Source organism: Vipera berus (assembly GCF_964194415.1).
Source record: "Vipera berus genome assembly, chromosome: 7".
Lineage (NCBI taxonomy): Eukaryota > Metazoa > Chordata > Lepidosauria > Squamata > Viperidae > Vipera > Vipera berus.
Genome location: NC_138209.1, coordinates 51,630,844 through 51,648,222, shown reverse-complemented (window position 1 = coordinate 51,648,222; position 17,379 = coordinate 51,630,844). Strand labels below are relative to the sequence as shown.

The window sequence follows — 17,379 nt, the reverse complement described above, 5'->3', positions numbered from 1 at the left end:
ACTGTTTTTAAGCCAGGTCTCACCCAATATGTATTTGTACCTTTGATTTTTCCTGCCTAAATTTACATTTGCTTTTCTCCACATTGTTGGATAGGGCCCATTGTTCAAGTTTGTCAAGATCTTTTTGGATCTTGAGCTTGTCTTCTGTCAGTTTGGTGTCATCTGCAAATTTGATGAGGCAATTAGACAAAGGGCATTTAAAATTATTTTCACACTGGTATACCATTCTAGAAAAAAATATCAAAATGTCAGAAATGATTACTATGAGATAAATGCAGTTCCTATTCAGTTTGGTCATCTTTTTTTTCTTTTATTTTTTTAAATGCTTCAACTTGTAAGCCACCCAGAACCACTGGGAGCTAAGTGGCATACAAACAATTCTCCCTTTTTACAACCCTGTAAATGTAGTAAATAAAATGAATGAATTAAAAAATAAAGTTGATTTTCTGTATTATTTTTATTTTATTCTACTTCATATAGGCTCCTTCATTTTTAAACATACAAATAATGTGTTGTGCAATTCATGGTGTGAATAAGCAAAATATCCCCCTTTCTATTTTCTATAGTAAATTTGGATAATTGTATATCCCACAATTTCTTTCATATCTGTTCCTAATACTTAATTACTTTGATCTCAGCCATTTTAGAAGGTGGGATTCCAATATGGTAATTGATGGCTGTGATTTTTCTTACAGAGATATGATAGCAACCGGATGTGAAGATAAAAATGTCCGTGTTTATTATCTAGCAACTAGTTCTGATCAGCCACTGAAAGTATTCAGTGGGCACACAGCCAAAGTATTTCATGTAAGATGGTCTCCCCTTAGAGAAGGAATACTTTGCAGTGGTTCTGATGATGGGTAAGTACTTTTTCTTTAAATTTATGTCACTAACATAGAATTAAATTTTGTCTACAATTATTGAAGTTAGTGAAATAGTTACTTTAGATTTAGTAAAGGATTGAGTACATAAACTATTCCTTAAACACTAAATTGTTCTGAAAGACCATTGCTTATATTATAGTCTTCTCATGTTCCTCAAGGAAACTGATGATTTTACTTTAGTCTCCACTACAAGGCCTGGGATAGAGTAAAATGTTGTAATGCATTAATATTTGTGCTGCAGAACCTATATCACTAGCATAAAGGTGAAATACAATGTCTGTATTCAAATCTTTGGCTAAAATCTCAATATCAGGATAAATTCTGTAGAATTCAAATCTAGACTGTAACCAAATTGCTCTCATTAATAAAAATTGGGATTGATGCCCATTCTTTAGGTTCATATTGAATGAAACATATTGTCAACGCTGCTAACATTAGATGTTCTTGCTTTGACAACAGATGGAAATGTAGCCATCCTTTCTCACTTTTAGAGTTCGTTGATGCTGGGAGTGGGAACGTGATTGAGAGTCCAGCTAGTCATAACAATAATACTCAGCTGTGGGAACCCAAGGTTATTAGGTCCAGAGTTGATAGAAATTTGGTGGGCAGGAGAGATGGGGAGAAAGCCCATGCTTCCAAGTTAATTGGGGAATGTGATTTATGACTATTAATTGGAGGAGGGAATTGCACTTTGCTACTTTGTGCCAGGGGAGGGGAATTCAGTTTTTGGCTTCAACTATGTAATGCCAATACTTTGTTTCTCGAATAAAAGATATTTTAAGGAAAACAATGCCTTGAAGTTCTTTTGAAGAGATTCATCTGTTGGAACCATGACATTAAGCCCCAGGCTCCAATTTTTACCTAACTATCTTGGGGTCCCGAGCCCCAGTCACTGTCCCTACAATTGAGGGATAGACTGACAAAGATTTGGGGAAGATCTCAGCATGGAGAAGGAAGGAGTGCCTGAAACCAGTACCCGGTAGTGGCTGCTACCTCAGAAGGGGGAGCGCAAACCAGCGTCCTGGTGGAGAAGGAACTTTTTCAGGCCTCTCAGTTGGGAGTGAGACCCAAGCCGCAAGGACAGCTGATCTAGCCGTTGGAATGGACCTTACCCAGTGGAGACTCTAGACAGCTTGAGACGGCCTTGCCCTGATCAAGTGCTTCAAAGGAGGATGAGGTTGAGTTGCAAAGAGGGGCTTCCCACACATTGCATTCCCCAGACCCAATGGAAAACCACGAAATTGACAATGCTGAGGACTCAGGTGAGTGGAAGTACCTGTCTGCAGCCCGTAGTCAATCAGTAGATAAATTGGTAGAGAGATTTGAAGAGCGAGAAATGAGAAGTGGAGAACAACCCTCCTGTTCCTTATATGTGAGCGATCATGATTGGCAAGGCAGCTACCAACTCATGCCAAGGGGGAGCCCCAGTCCCACCTGTGTGGGTCAGGTGGCTTCCCCATCCTCGAAGTCACCAACCATGGCCTCCAGCCCCACAGGGAGAGATAGCTCCAGTCGTCACCCCTCCAGAAGCTCTGATCGCCGATGAGATAAGAGCCTGAGCTGTCACTGGGACAACCAAACCCCAGATGGCTGGGCAGCAACCAAACTGGGGGTGGTCACAGCCCCCAAATGTGCAGCAGCAGATGGGGGCCTTGCAACAACCAGGAGTGATGCAGCCACCAGGAAGTCTGCAACTGCTGGAAGTACATCATCAGCAGTGGGGCTGGCCGCTGCCTCCAATTGTGCAACCGCTGAAGGTCCCGCAACTGATGGGGATCTAGAAACAACCACCTCCGAGGCCACAGGGGTCCTACAACAACTGAGGATACCACAACTACCCACAGGTCAGCAACAGTGGGGATGGCAGCAGCCCCCGCACATGCAGCAACCACTGGGAGGCCTCAGCAACTGGGGGTGTCAACACAGCAGCCACTGAGAACATTGGGGGTCATACAACAGTTGGGGAAGCTGCAGCCACCAGCAATGCAGCAATAGGCCCCAAATATGCAACAACTGCTGGGAGGCTTGCAACAACTGGGGATACAGCAGCCGCCATGGGGGGGCAACAACTGGTGGGGGTGCAACATCCACAGTGGGGAGGCCAGCAACCACTGTTGGTGTCACCTCTTAGAGCAACCTTCGATGGGAACCCGGAAAAGCTGATCTTTTTCCTCAACCAGGTACGCTTTCACTTCAACCGCTGTGCCTATTTCTACCCGAAACCAGCTTGGAAGGGGAAGCATCCGAGTGGCTGAAAAATCTATATAACGAGCAAGCATCCAACCTGGAGGACCCCCATCTCTTCCTCCTAGGAGTGAGACCAAGGTTCGAGGACCCATCCTTTGCCCCCAAAGCAGAGGAGCAAGTCCAGAAGATAAAGCAAGCCAGCAGGCCTGCAGTAGAATACATATGAGAGTTTTGCAAGATAGCCGGCCGAATAGAGAAGTGGCCCGAGCAATCACTTCAAGGAGGGAGTGGGCGACTACCTCTCCCAGGCTTGTATCTATTGAGCAGTTCCTAATCAGCTGCAAGAATGGTACCAGACAGCAGTAAGACTGTATGTTCAGCTGGCCGACTATAAGAAGCCACCCCCACAAGAAGCTGAGCTGAGATCACATCAATCCAAACGACAGCCGCCACCCCCCCCAAAAGCCTCCAACCGCCGCAGCTACTAATAGTCACAGGCTGTCAGCAGGCCCACCAATCAAGTGCTTCAGATGTGGATAAAAGGGACATTGAGCAGCAAATTGCCCAGTCTCTTACCCTCAGCAACAGAATAGACTGGGACCACCAGCGAGAAAGAAACCAGCCCAGCAGCTGGCAAACGAGAAATCCAACTGGATTACGCAGGAACCTGCCCCCAAGTCACATCTCCCATGCAGGAGAGTGACAAACCCCAAGCTGGACCTGCTGCCGCTCTACTTCCAAGGACAGTGATGACGAAGGAGAGAATGACTGATAGGGAGTTGACACGTCCCACCTTTTTCACTGACTACCAAACTCATAATCCCTAAGACGGGGGTACAGCTAGATTTGAAAGTACAAGTCGACTCCAGATGCTGCTGGTGTGTTATTAGCTTATCACTTGCCTGAAAATAGACATACGAGCAAGGCTGCTTTCCAAACCTGTGAGGTTTGAGGAAGCTGATGGCTCCCTAATGGGAGGAACTTTAGACATGTAATTGACTGAACCCCTACTCTTAGAAATAGGTGAACACTGGGAGTTCATTTGTTTCATGGTGGCTCTGAAAATGACTGAGGCTGTGATCTAGGACTAGCCTGGTTAGACAAATGGAAACCGTTTATCTGGTGGGAGAAGGGAACAAGGACTGTGAGGTTACCTACAGGACCCAAGCCCCCCCTTAACTCAACAGACATTACAGGAGAACCTAGCCCACCCAGTGGGCTAGCACACATGGCTATCTTGACTCAACCAGGCTAGCCACTCATCCCCAGCGAATATCAGAACCTAACTGAGGCATTTAGTGAGAAAGAATCCGACACTGCCTCCCCACCGGCCCAATGATTGCTCTATCGAACTGTTACTGGGAGCCAAACTCCCACGACCGAGAACGTATGCTATGTTTCTCCTTGAGATGGAGGAGATGCAGCAGTATGTAGACAAAAACGTAGCAAGGGGATTTATCAAATGGGCCAAGTCTGCCGTGGGAGCCCCAGTGTTTGCTTTCACAATCTGTTGGGCTCTATTAAACTGGTGATACTATCTAGAAGGGAGTAAGGTGCCTTTCGAGGTATGGAAATGATCACAAAAACCTAGAAGCACTAAAGACTCCCCGCAAATTGTCCCCAAAACAAGTATGATGGGCACAGTACTTTAAACATTTTAACTTTACCCTAAAGTACATACCAGGAGGAAAAAACTTCTTAGCTGATGCTCTATCCAGACTGCCCCAGTAAAAAAGCCAGCATGAAGTGGTTAATGAGGCAATTATCTCCAATCCACAAACTGCTTCTCAACTTACACCGCACAGTCCTACCTTCAAGAGCCCCTAATCCCAATTACCCTGGGGCAAAGAAAATAAAACAAGAGCTCCTCACCGACCAATGGTTCAAGGACAATCAAACCTCCCTAACATGCAGGGATGGTTTGGTTTACAAAGGGGGAAAACTATATTTGCCAGAGACCCTCTGCCTTAATGCACTCCGACACGGCCATGATGTAAAACATGCTGGGCACTTTGGATATTTAAAAACACTACACCTCATCCGCTGTCACTTCTGGTGGCCGGCATTGAAACAGGATGTGGAAAACTTTGTCCAGAGTTGTACTGTTTGTGCCACCATGAAAACAATTGCGGGGAAACCCCTTGGGTTAGTGCAACCAGTGGCAGACCCTTCCCAACCCATGGGAAGAAATTGCTATAGATTTTATAGTAGATCTACCTGAAAGTAGGGAGAAATATGGTCATCTGGACTGTGATAGATCTGTTTTCAAAGCAGGCTCACTTCATTGCCTGCAAAGGGCTCTCATCCGCCCAATGACTAACCAAAATATTCCTGAAACACATCTACAGACTGCATGACGCACCTAAATGAATAATCTCTGACATGGGTGCAGTTCACAGCTAGGTTTTAGAGGAGTTTTCTTAAACTAATTGGCTCATCTCAAGGACTATTGGCTTTTCACCCATCTACCAATGGGGCGGCTGAATCTGCGAACTCAATGGTGGAGCAGTATCCCCGATGCTATGTGGATTGTCAACAAACGAACTGGACTGACCTCCTCCCTTTAACTGTTCACAGTTGCACCAGCTTCATGCCTTTTAAAGTGGCCACAGGAAAAGAGTTCAGCCCAATACCCGAATACCCCCAAGCGCCCTCCACTTCCCAGACTCTTGATCAATGGGTGAGGGGGTGGGAGGAAATCTGGAAAACCACAAAAACTACTTTGAAAAAGGCTTCCGAGACATACAAAAAACAGGCAGATAAAAAAAGGCTCCTCAAAGAACATTCCAAGCTGGGGAAAAGGTTTATCTGTCAACTAAATATTTACAGCTTAAGTTACCTAGTAAGAAGTTGGGACCAAAGTACTTAGGACCCTTCCCCATTGTAAAGATCATTAAACCTGATCACCATGGAATTAAAACTTCCTAGACTCTTAGGAAAAGTTCACCCTGTTTTCCATTGTAGCCTGTTGAAACCTTTTCGGGGTTCCACCTTAAGACCTTCCCCTAAGAAGGCACCTGGACTTCTCATGGTGGCAGGACAGACTCACTATGAAGTAAACCATATTCTTGATTCTAGAATTTTTAAGGGGAAATTGCAGTACTTAGTGCAATGGAAGCGGTATCTGTTGTCTGCAGCCACCTGGGTAAAATCTAGTGATGTAAAAGCTGACAGACTCATTAATAGGTTCTATAAGAAACACCCTAATAAACCAAGAGGCAACCCCGAACCCAGTGATGGCGAAACTTTTAGAGACTGAGTGCCCAAACTGCAGCCCAAAACCCACTCATGTATCGTCTGGTGTGGCCCATTGGGTGGGCGTGGATGTGGTGGTCACGGCAGACTGGGTGGGCATGGCCACCTCGATGTTGCTCATGGGGAGGGATGCCTGTGGGGGCCAGGCAGGGTTGGAGGAGATCCAGGGGGTCTCTAGCGGGTGGGACAGTGGGCATGAGGCTCATCCTGCGGGGTAAGGCGAGGCAAGGCAGGGGGGCAGGGCAGGGGTGCCATTACCGCAAGGCGAGGCAGGGGCTGGAGTGACTGCTGCCTGATATCATCGGCCCCCCACACACATCAAGTGCATGGGTAGCAACTGTGTCTATCAGCAGCCACAGCCTGCCAGCCCCTCAGTTTCAGCGCAATGTGGCTGTTTGCCACCTTGCGTGTCGCATCCAATGCGGCTGCCCTGAGGCCGCGGAACAAGCTGGGCAGAGGTAAGGAACCAGTATAACAGTTTCTTACTGCCGCCTGGCTTGTTCCGTAGCCTCATGGCTGTGGGATTGGGCAGGAGGTAGAAATGGCCAGTTTTGGCGTGACACAGCTGTTTCCCGCCTTGCATATTGCGCCCAATGCTGCTGCATTGCGACTTGGCCGAAAGCGGCCGTGAAACAAGTGGGGTAGGTTTCCCTCTCACCCACCACGTGGATTGCCCTGCCGCCAATGCCATTTCCCCCCACCCCCTGCATTTATTGCCCTGCTGCTGCCGCTTCGAAAAAACCTTTTCCAAGCCTCTGGAGCTCGCATCCATGGCCGCGGGGCAATTTTGTGGCATGCCAGTGACCTGATCTGGGCTCCAGAGGCCTGGAAAAGGCCTCTACCATGCGGATCTAGTGCTGCAGAGCGATTTCATGCCCCCCCATGGCCAATCTGGGCCCATAGCCTTTTCCAAGCCTCAGGAGCTCGGTTTGGGCTGCTGAAACGCTGCAAAATTGCCCTGCGGCCATGGATGCGAGCTCCCTAACCTGTGCTTTTGTTTATATTACAGGATTTGTCCTTTTTGTAAGGGGGGCCAGATTTCAATGCTGCTAACATCGGATGTTCTTTCCTTGACAAAAGATGGAAATGTACCCATCTTTTCTCTATCGCTTTTAGAGTTTGTTGATGCTGGGAGGGGGAATGTGGATGAGAGTCCAGCTATTTTTAACAATAATAACTCAGCCATCAGAACCTAAGGCTATTAGGTCCAGAGTTGATAGAAATTTGGCAGGCAGGATAGATGGGGAGAAAGCCCATGCTTCAAGTTAATTGGGGAATGTGATTTATGATTGTTAATTGGAGGAGGGAATTGCGCTTTGCTACTTTGTGCCAGTGGAAGGGAATTCAGTTTTTGGCTTCAACTATGTAATGCCGATACTTTGCTTCTCGAATAAAAGATTCTTTAAGGAAATCAATGCCTCGAAGTTCTTTTGAAGAGATTCATCTGTTGGAACCATAACATTAATATTTGCAGTAATGTTTTAATTATTATCTGAATTCTATGCTATACAATATTTATTTGCTGATTGACATAACTAGCCTATGTTGTAAATTTGATATCTTGATCTATATGTACGAAAGGCAAATTCTGGTTTCTCAAAAGGTTGCAAAGAAGCAAATTGTATTGTGATTTTGACATTTTAATGCAGCCACCATGATTTCAAAGCATGATATATTTATTTACGGTACATTTCATAGCATGCTGCCTATTCTAACAATTTAGCATGCTATGCTAACACAGCCAATTGCAATTTGGTGATATGATACAAGTATGATACAAGTCAGTGGTAAAATGGATGTTACCAGCTAAATTATTTCAGCATCTTTCAAGGCTACAAGAAACCAGCAGTCTGCCTTAAATTATGACAAGATGAAGGCTGGGAAAATGTTAGAAGGGTATTGCATTATTTTATATTGGTGTGAACTGTCAGAAGAGTAGACAAATTGGGCAGATAAGGATTGCATGAAGCCCATAGTACAATCTGTATTAATGGTATTTAATGGTTACTTGTCATAGCTTGAACAATGCAGTTCTACAATAGATAGTTCTGTTATAATTCTGTAGTTTTATATCACTTTCATAAGCCAAGTCAGAACACTCCTCTTATATAATCACCTGTCTTTTTGGAATATCCCAATCTTTTGTTTTAAGTTCTAAATATGGTATCTGTTTCATAATTTTAAGACAGGCTTTAGAAGATTTCAGCTACATTTCTACATACATTTACTAGACATTGTTGTTAGCTGCGAAGTCGTGTCAGACAGATCGCGACCCCATGGACAATGTTCCTCCAGGCCTTCCTGTCCTCTACCATCTTCTGGAGTCCATTTAAGCTCACGCCTACTGCTTCAGTGACTCCATCCAGCCACCTCATTTTCTGTCGTCCCCTTCTTCTATTGCCCTCAATCTTTCCCAGCATTAGGCTCTTCTCCAGTGAGTCCTTCCTTCTCATTAGGTGGCCAAAGTATTTGAGTTTCAACTTCAGGATCTGGCCTTCTAAAGAGCAGTCAAGGTTGATCTCCTCTAGGACTGACCGATTTGATCGCCTTGCAGTCCAAGGAGCTCGCAGGAATCTTCTCCAGCACCATAGTTCAAAGGCCTCAATTCTTTGACGCTCAGCCTTTCTTATCGTCCAACTTTTACAGCCATACATTGCAACTGGGAAGACCATAGCCTTGACTATACACATTTTTGTTGACAGGGTGATGTCTCTGCTTTTTAGTGTGCTGTCTAGATTTGCCATGGCTTTCCTCCCGAGGAGCAAGTGTCTTTTAATTACTTGGCTACAGTCCCCATTTGCAGTGATCTTGGAGCTCAGGAAAATAAAATCTGTCACTACCTCCATTTCTTCCCTATCTATTTGCCAGGAATTGAGAGGGCCGGATGCCATGATCTTGGTTTTCTTAATATTAAGTTTCAACCCAACTTTTGCACTCTCCTTCTTCACCAGCAACAAGAGGCTCTTTAGTTCTTCTTCACTTTCTGCCATTAGAGTGGTATCATCTGCATATCTTAGGTTGTTGATATTTCTCCCGGCAATCTTAATTCCAACTTTTGATTCATCTAGCCCTGCCTTTCTCATGATGTGCTCTGCATATAAGTTAAATAGGCAGGGTGACAGTATACAGTCTTGCTGGAATCCTTTTCCAATTTTGAACCAATCAGTGGTTCCATCTCCAGTTCTCACTGTTGCTTCTTGACCCGCATATAGGTTTCTCAAGAGACAAATAAGATGGTCTGGTACTCCCATCTCTTGAAGAACTTGCCACAGTTTGTTGTGATCCACACAATCAAAGGCTTTAGCATAGTCAATGAAGCAGAAGTAGATGTTTTTCTGGAACTCTCTAGCTTTCTCCATGATCCAGCATATGTTGGCAATAGTTCCTCTGCCTCTTTGAAATTTTCCCTGTGGTTCTGGTAGTTCTCGATCCACATACTGCTGGAGTCTAGCTTGTAGGATTTTAAGCATAACTTTACTAGCAAGTGAAATGAGTGCAATGGTGCAATAGTTTGAACATTCTTTGACATTGCCTTTCTTTGGAATTGGAATGTAAACTGATCTTTTCCAATCCTGTGGCCACTGTTGAGTTTTCCAAATTTGCTGGCAAATTGAGTGTAGCACTTTTACTGCATCATCTTTTAAGATTTTGAATAGCTTAGCTGGAATACTGTCACCTCCACTAGCTTTGTTGTTGCTCAGTTTTTCTAAGGCCCACTTTACTTAACATTCTAGGATGTCTGGCTCGAGGTCAGTGACAACCTCATAATGGTTATCAGGGACGTTAAGCTCATTCTTGTGTAATTTTGCCACCTCTTCTTAATGTCTTCTGCCTCTGTTAGGTCCCTGCCATTTTGGTCCTTTATCAATTTTTGCATGAAACGTTCCTTTCATCTCTCCAATTTTCTTGAAGAGATTTATTTTTTTATTTTTATTTTAATCCGATTTATATCCCGCCCTTCTCCGAAGACTCAGGGCGGCTTACAATTTAAGCACAAACCAATGTGCTTAGCAGAAGCCTTCATTCTATGTATATGCCTGCTTATTAGGGCTTTCACACACACCCCAAGCGGCATTATTACAAAGTCAGCTTAATTGCCCCCAACAATCTGGGTCCTCATTTTACCTACCTCGGAAGGATGGAAGGCTGAGTCAACCTTGAGCCTGGTGGGACTCGAACCTGCACTAATTGCAGGCAGCTGGTGTTACTTAAGGAGGCATTGGCCCACTGCTCCACCAAGGCTAATGCTCCACCAAGATCTCTGGTCCTCCCTATTCTATTGTTCTATTTCTTTGCACTGTTCATTTAAGAAGGCATTCTTATCTCTTCTAGCTATTCTCTGGAATTCTGCATTCAATTGGGCGTATCTTTCTTTTTCTCCCTTGCCTTTCACTTCTCTCCTTTCCTCAGCTATTTGCAAAGCTTCCTCAGACAGCCATTTTGCTTTTTTGCATTTCTTTTTCTTTGGGATGGTTTTAGTTGCTATCTCTTGTGCAATGTTGTGAACCTCTGTCCATAGTTCTTCAGGCACTCTGTCTATCAGATCTAATTCCTTAAATCTATTTGTCACCTCTACTGTATATTCAACACGGATATGATTTAATTCACATCTGTTTGGCCTAGTGCTTTTCCCTACTTTCTTCAGTTTAAGCCTAAACTTTGCAACAAGAGGCTCATGGTCTGAGCCACAGTCAGCTCCTGGTCTTGTTTTTACTGACTGTATAGAGCTTCTCCATATTTGGCTGCTGAGCACATAGTCAATCTGATTTCTGTGTTGACCGTCTGGTGATGTCCATGTGTAGAGCCGTCTCTTGGGTTGTTGGAAAAGAGTGTTTGCTATGACCATCGTATTCTCTTGACAAAATTCTGTCAGCCTGTGCCCTGCTTCATTTTGTACTCCAAGGCCAAACTTGCCTGTTATTCCGGTTATCTTTTGGCTTCCTACTTTAGCATTCCAATCCCCCATGATGATAAGGACATCATTTTTTGGTGTTAGTTCTATAAGGTGCTGTAGGGCTTCATAGAACCGGTCAATTTCATCCTCTTCAGCACCGGTGGTTGGGGCATAGACTTGGACTACTGTGATATTGAATGGTTTGCCTTGGATTCGAACTGAGATCATTCTGTCATTTTGGGGGATTGTATCCCAGTATTGCTTTTCCTACTCTTTTATTGATTATGAAGGCTTCTCCCTTTCTTCTGAGGGATTCTTTCCCTCAGTAGTATACCTGAGGGTTATCTGAATTAAATTCACCCATTCCTGTCCATTTTAGTTCACTGATTCCTAAGATGTCGATGTTCAGTCTTGTCATCTCTTGTTTGACCACATCCAGCTTGCCTTGATTCATGGATCTTACATTCCAGGTTCCTATGGAGAAAAAAATCTTTACAGCATTGGACTTTTCTTTCACCACCAGATACATCCACATCTGAGCGTTCTTTCGGCTTTGGCCCAGTCGCTTCATTCTTTCTGGCACTACTAGTACTAGCCCTCTGCTCTTCCCCAGTAGCATATCGGACACCTTCCGACCTGAGGGGCTTATCTTCCAGCGTCATATCTTTTTGCCTTTTGGTATTGTCCATGGGGTTTTCATGGCAAAGATACTGTAGTTGGTTGCCATTTCCTTCTCCGGTGGATCACGTTTTGTCAGAACTCTCTGCTATGACCTGTCTGTCTTGGGTGGCCCTGCATGGCATAGCTCATAGCTTCATTGAATTACACAAGCCCCTTCGCCATGACAAGGCAGTAATCCATGAAGGGGTACTAGACATAGGTCTCATTTAAAATAAGTAGAACCTATTTCTGAATAAATAAGTATAGCATGACAGAAGGAAAATGCAGCAGAGAAAACCATGTTTCTTTTTCCTCCAGTGGGGAAAAGTAAGGGGGTAGACACTATTAAGTGGAGAAATCCTTCACATATAATTGTAAAATGGTGATACATACAGTAGATGTTTGAGTAAACATAAGATTAAACATAAACTACTCCATGTCTTCTATGACAGAATATTATTTTGGAGTCAACTCAAGTTATGCAAGAAGAAACAAAGTTCCTAGAGAGGTACATATTAGATTTCTCAAAAAATCAATAAGAGATGAGATATTGAGAAGAGTCACAGATGCCCCATTGAAATACAAGGAAAAAGAAATTATAGTCTTGAAGCAGATACGTAGGAGGATAAGAGATTCACGAAGAGGATACCAATTCTTGACCAAAAAGTTAATTAAAAAGGAATGAATTTTAGATGGTTGATGCCGAACGGGATATTCATTTGGGAATCCAAAAGATACAGATTGGACTCTGTCTTTAAAGCAATGGAATTTTATGAGAGACAGAATTTTTTTTGAAGAAGGAAGCTCGGAATTTCAACCAGAATGGGAATCCAGAAAACAGGAAGAAACAGCAATAGAAGGGGTAGCCAAACAAAGGGAAGAAGAAGATATAGAAAACACAAATGAAGAAGAAGGGGCAAAGGAAAAAGAACAGAGACAGACAAGAACAACTAGAACAGTGGTGGCGAACCTATGGCACATGTGCCAAAGTTGGCATTCAGAGCCCTCTCTATGGGCACGCGCGCCGTTGCCCCAGCCCCACCTCCCCTTGCGGTCCCCTCACCAGCAGCCCCCCCCTGAAGGAGAGTCGCCCCCAAACGCAGCCCATATGGAGCAGCACAGCCAAGGACATGGCAGCCGGGCAGCGGGGACAAGACTCTGCCCTCATGCCTCATTGCAATTGATATTGTGGGACACGGGCGGAGGGTATGGCTGCCATGGCACTGCTGGGCTGCTTGGGTGATCTGTGGGCCATGGAGGCGGTGGATGGCCCTGCGGGTGGGTGGGGCAGGGGTGGGGGCGAAGCGGGGTGGGCGGGAGCAGTTTTGGGGTACTCGGTCTCTAAAAGGTTCACCATCACTGAACTAGAAGAATAAAATCTAAATATAATTGAAGAAGCTGGAGAAGGATAATGGGATTCTCTCAGTGAATACAAATGGATTGAACTCCCCTTTAAAAAGGATAAAAATCTTTACACGACTACAAAAACTAAAAATGGATATAGTTTGTCTGCAAGAAACACATGTTAAAAGACAATATTATGAGTTTTTGGAATGGCCAAAAATTGGGAAGCTTTTCTTTTCATCAGCAAAACAAAAGAAAAGAGGAGTGGCTTTATACATTAAAGAAATAATGAACCCAAAACAAATTTATGCAGATGAAGAAGGAAGAATACTAATGGTGTCAATGATGTTAAACCAAAAACAGACATTGAAGGTAGCAATCTATGTACCAAACAATGGAACAAGAAGAAGTTAATCAAAAATTACATAAGAAAATAGTGGAAATGGAATATCAAAATATTTGCTTAGTAGGAGACTTCAGTGCAATTGAAGATGCAAAGCTAGACTACAGAAGTAGTAAAATAGGGAAAAAAGGTAGAAACATTTTACCTAGGGCTTTTTTTAAAATGGCAGAAGAAATCTGTATACAGGATATATGGAGAGAGAAAAACTCATCTCAATATGTTTTTTACTCAAATAGGCATAAATCATGGTCTAGAATCGATATGATATGGATATCTGCTGAACTAAGAATGAACATATAAGAGATTGAGATAGAAACTAATATATGGGCGGATCACAATCCGATAAAGATGACAAGGAGAAGAACAAAGAAAAAATTAAGATGGACAAGGAATCAATCTCTATGAAAGAGAGATAATTTATACAAAAAGTAGCAAAGGAAATGGGTTCTTTATTAAAGAAAATAAAAAAGAAGATACATCATTCAAAATTGTTTGGGGTACAGCCAAAACATATTTTAGAGGATTAACCATAATTTACATGGCGAAAAAGAATGAAAAAACAAGAACAAAGCTGAAGGAAGAATTGATGAAATTAGAATTAGAACTAAAAGGAGACCCACAAAAGAAGATGTTTAAAAAACAAATGGAGATATTAAAACACAAATTTAATAGAAGCTGAAGAAAAGGCACAACAAATTAAAAGTGCAAAACAAAACTTTTGAAAATGTATCAAAAAGTATCAAAATGATATGATAAAAAAATAAAGAATTTTATGAAATACTTTATGATAAAGAAGAAATTAACCAGGAAAAAATAAGACAATATATAGAAAATGCTAACCTACCGAAGATTACAGAGAATTTTAAAAACATGTTAAATGAGAAAATAATGATGGAGCTGACAGAAGCAATAAAAAGACAAGAAGAAAATGACAAGACTAGGCCCAGATAGGCTACCCGCAGAATTTTATAAAAGCCTACAAGATATACTAAGCCCATTAATGCGAGAAGTATGTAATGAAGTATTAGCAGAGGCCAAACTACCAAATACTTGGATATCAACTTAATACCAAAAGAAGATTCAGACTTGACTCAGATAAAGAATTATAGACCAGTATTGTTATAAAATGTGGATTACAATTTTTTTTGCCTCAATAATAGCAGAAAGACTAAAAAGATTTTTGATCGAATTTATACATCCAGATCAAAATGGATTTTTACTAAAGAGACAAGAAGATAAGATAAGATAACCTTTATTGTCATTTTTTTACTGTGGGCACAACGGCACACATCAAAAATGAAATTTAGTTGCCCACTCTCAAAGTGAAACACATACATGACACACACCTAACCATAATATATACACCATATGTATAGACCCGTACCTCTACGTTACATAACAAATAAATATTAAATACTGTCCATCAAAAATATATAATGGAAGGAGGAAGCTTGAGAGTTCACAAGGTTAATGCTGTATGAAATGAAACCATGGCTGAATCTGGATGTTCTGCTACAGATACCACAAAGTTTCCTCCCAGAAGGTAACAGATCGTGAAGAGGATGTGTAGTGTCCCAGATAATCTTATGGACTCTGCTGAAGCAACGCTTCTGTGCTATGTCCTGGATGGAGGGGAGAGAACTGTCAGTGATCTTTTTGGCCATCCTCACTACTCTCTGCACCTTCCTGTCTGAAGCAGTGATGCTTCCAAACCAGACTGTGATGCTGTATAAAGAACAACCTAAGAATGATCTTAGATACCTTGGAATATTACAAAATGCATCCAGGGAAACAAATGGCATTAATCTATTTATGTAGATGCGCAGAAAGCTTTTGATAATGTCAACTGGCAATTTATGGTACAACAATTTAAACTGTATGGACTTTGGAGAAAACTTTATAAATATAATTAAAACAATTTACCATAGACAAATGGCTAAAGTAATAATCTCCATTATTATTTATTTTAACTCCGGAAGTGCTGAATAGAAATGTTAGACAGGACCAAGAAATTAAAGATATGGAGATAAAAGATGAAAAATATAAATTACAAGCATTTGCGGACAATTTGGTATTTATATTAGAAGATCCCTTGGAGACAAGCCCTAAATTATTGACAAAGATTGAAGAATTTGGAGAAGTAGCAGGATTGAAAAGAAATAGAGATAAGACTAAAGTGATAGTTAAAAACCTTACAGATAAACAAAACAATCAACTGTCAGAGAAAAACTGATCTCCAGATAGTTAAGAAAGTTAAATACATTAAATACCTTAATAGCAAGGTGTGCAACATTAAAAGAAGATAACTATTTTAAACTATTAAAATAAATACAATCAGATATGTAAAGATGGAAAAATTTACAATTATCAATCTTGGGAAGAATAGCAATAGTGAAAATGAATATTTTACTAAAACTACTTTTCCTATTCCACACTGTACCTATAAAATTAGAGAACTTTTTTTATGAGCTAAATGCATTGATTTTGAGATTTATCTGGCAAGGGGAAAAAGCCAGAATAAGACTGAAATTTCTACAAGCAAAAGAAAATGGAGGATTTGAGCTACCAGACTGGGTTCTATACTATCAAGTGGCTGTATTGACATGGTTAAAAGAGTGGATAACCGTTAGACACAAAAGATTACTATATGTAGAGGGACATGACCTACAACTTGGATGGCATGCTTTTCTATGGTGTGGGAAGAACAAAATACATAAATATTTTCAAAATCATTATATGTCAAATGCCTTACTTCTGACATGGGGAAAGATAAAAATAAAAATTTATATGAAAATACCAGGATGGATCTCGACAATGGAAGCGTTTGTGCATCCAAATTTAATCAACTGTGAGAAACTGGTGACATACAGAGACAATTTGAAAAATGATGGGAAATTACAAACTAAACAACAACTGGAAGAATAGGGCTTTGAGCTATCATGGTGGCCACATTTGCAAATGCAAATGAGATACAAAAAAGATGCTAAAATATATGGCTTTTATAAAGATCAAACAGTTTGACAAGATATTGTTGTCATCAGATGAAAAACTGATTAAAAAACTTTATAAATTTTTGTTAAACCTGAAGATGGAAGATGAACGGAAACAATAATAATTTGAGCAAAATATGTTGGGCACAATGTAGAATTAGAAAAATGGGAGGAGTCAACATGGTGGACAGGCAGCAAAGGCTGTAAAGAGCTCCTCCAAAAGTAAAAGCTTGCTTTTATTTTTATTTTAACTTTTTAACCCCTTTTAACACTGCATTTTTAACCTATTTTAACCCATTTTTAACCTATTTAACCTATTTTTAGTTTAAATGTATTTTAACCCTTGTTTGACTTTTTATAATAGTCAAAGACTTTTTATAAAGGATATATACTGGAGAGGCTACCATTGTTTTACCTACATTTTAACAATTCTACAAGCCAGGATTACCAAAAATGGGGAAAAGGAGAAAGAGTATTCACTCAGCAGCACAGAGTTCTTCCAAGCCACTGAAGCAGCAGAAAATGGAAGATTTCACTGCAAATAGACAGCCTGCTCCAGTAAGTAACTCATCTGTATGTGACTCATTGGAATGGGATTTACAAACTGAACTTGAAAGCAAACAGCATATAGAATTTTTTGTTTCTCTCACAGAAAATAGCTCCCCTCCCTGGAATTCAGCACCCGCTTTTCCTGCACAGGATGAGATAGTTACAAATTTAGTAAGGGAGAATGAAACAGATCTCCTTTCCAGACAATGTTTG

General features: G+C 41.7%; 1 protein-coding gene across 1 annotated transcript in view; it reads left to right on the top strand.

The window, feature by feature from the left end:
• Window positions 1-17,379, top strand: part of WDR17 (WD repeat domain 17) — a gene marked incomplete at its 5' end in the record, with an annotated part of 133,002 nt that overhangs the window by 57,858 nt on the left and 57,765 nt on the right. The window contains one exon of the mRNA XM_081332409.1: window positions 696-860. Within this exon, the coding sequence (XP_081188535.1) occupies window positions 696-860 (165 nt within the window). The remainder of the gene's footprint in view (window positions 1-695; window positions 861-17,379) is intronic.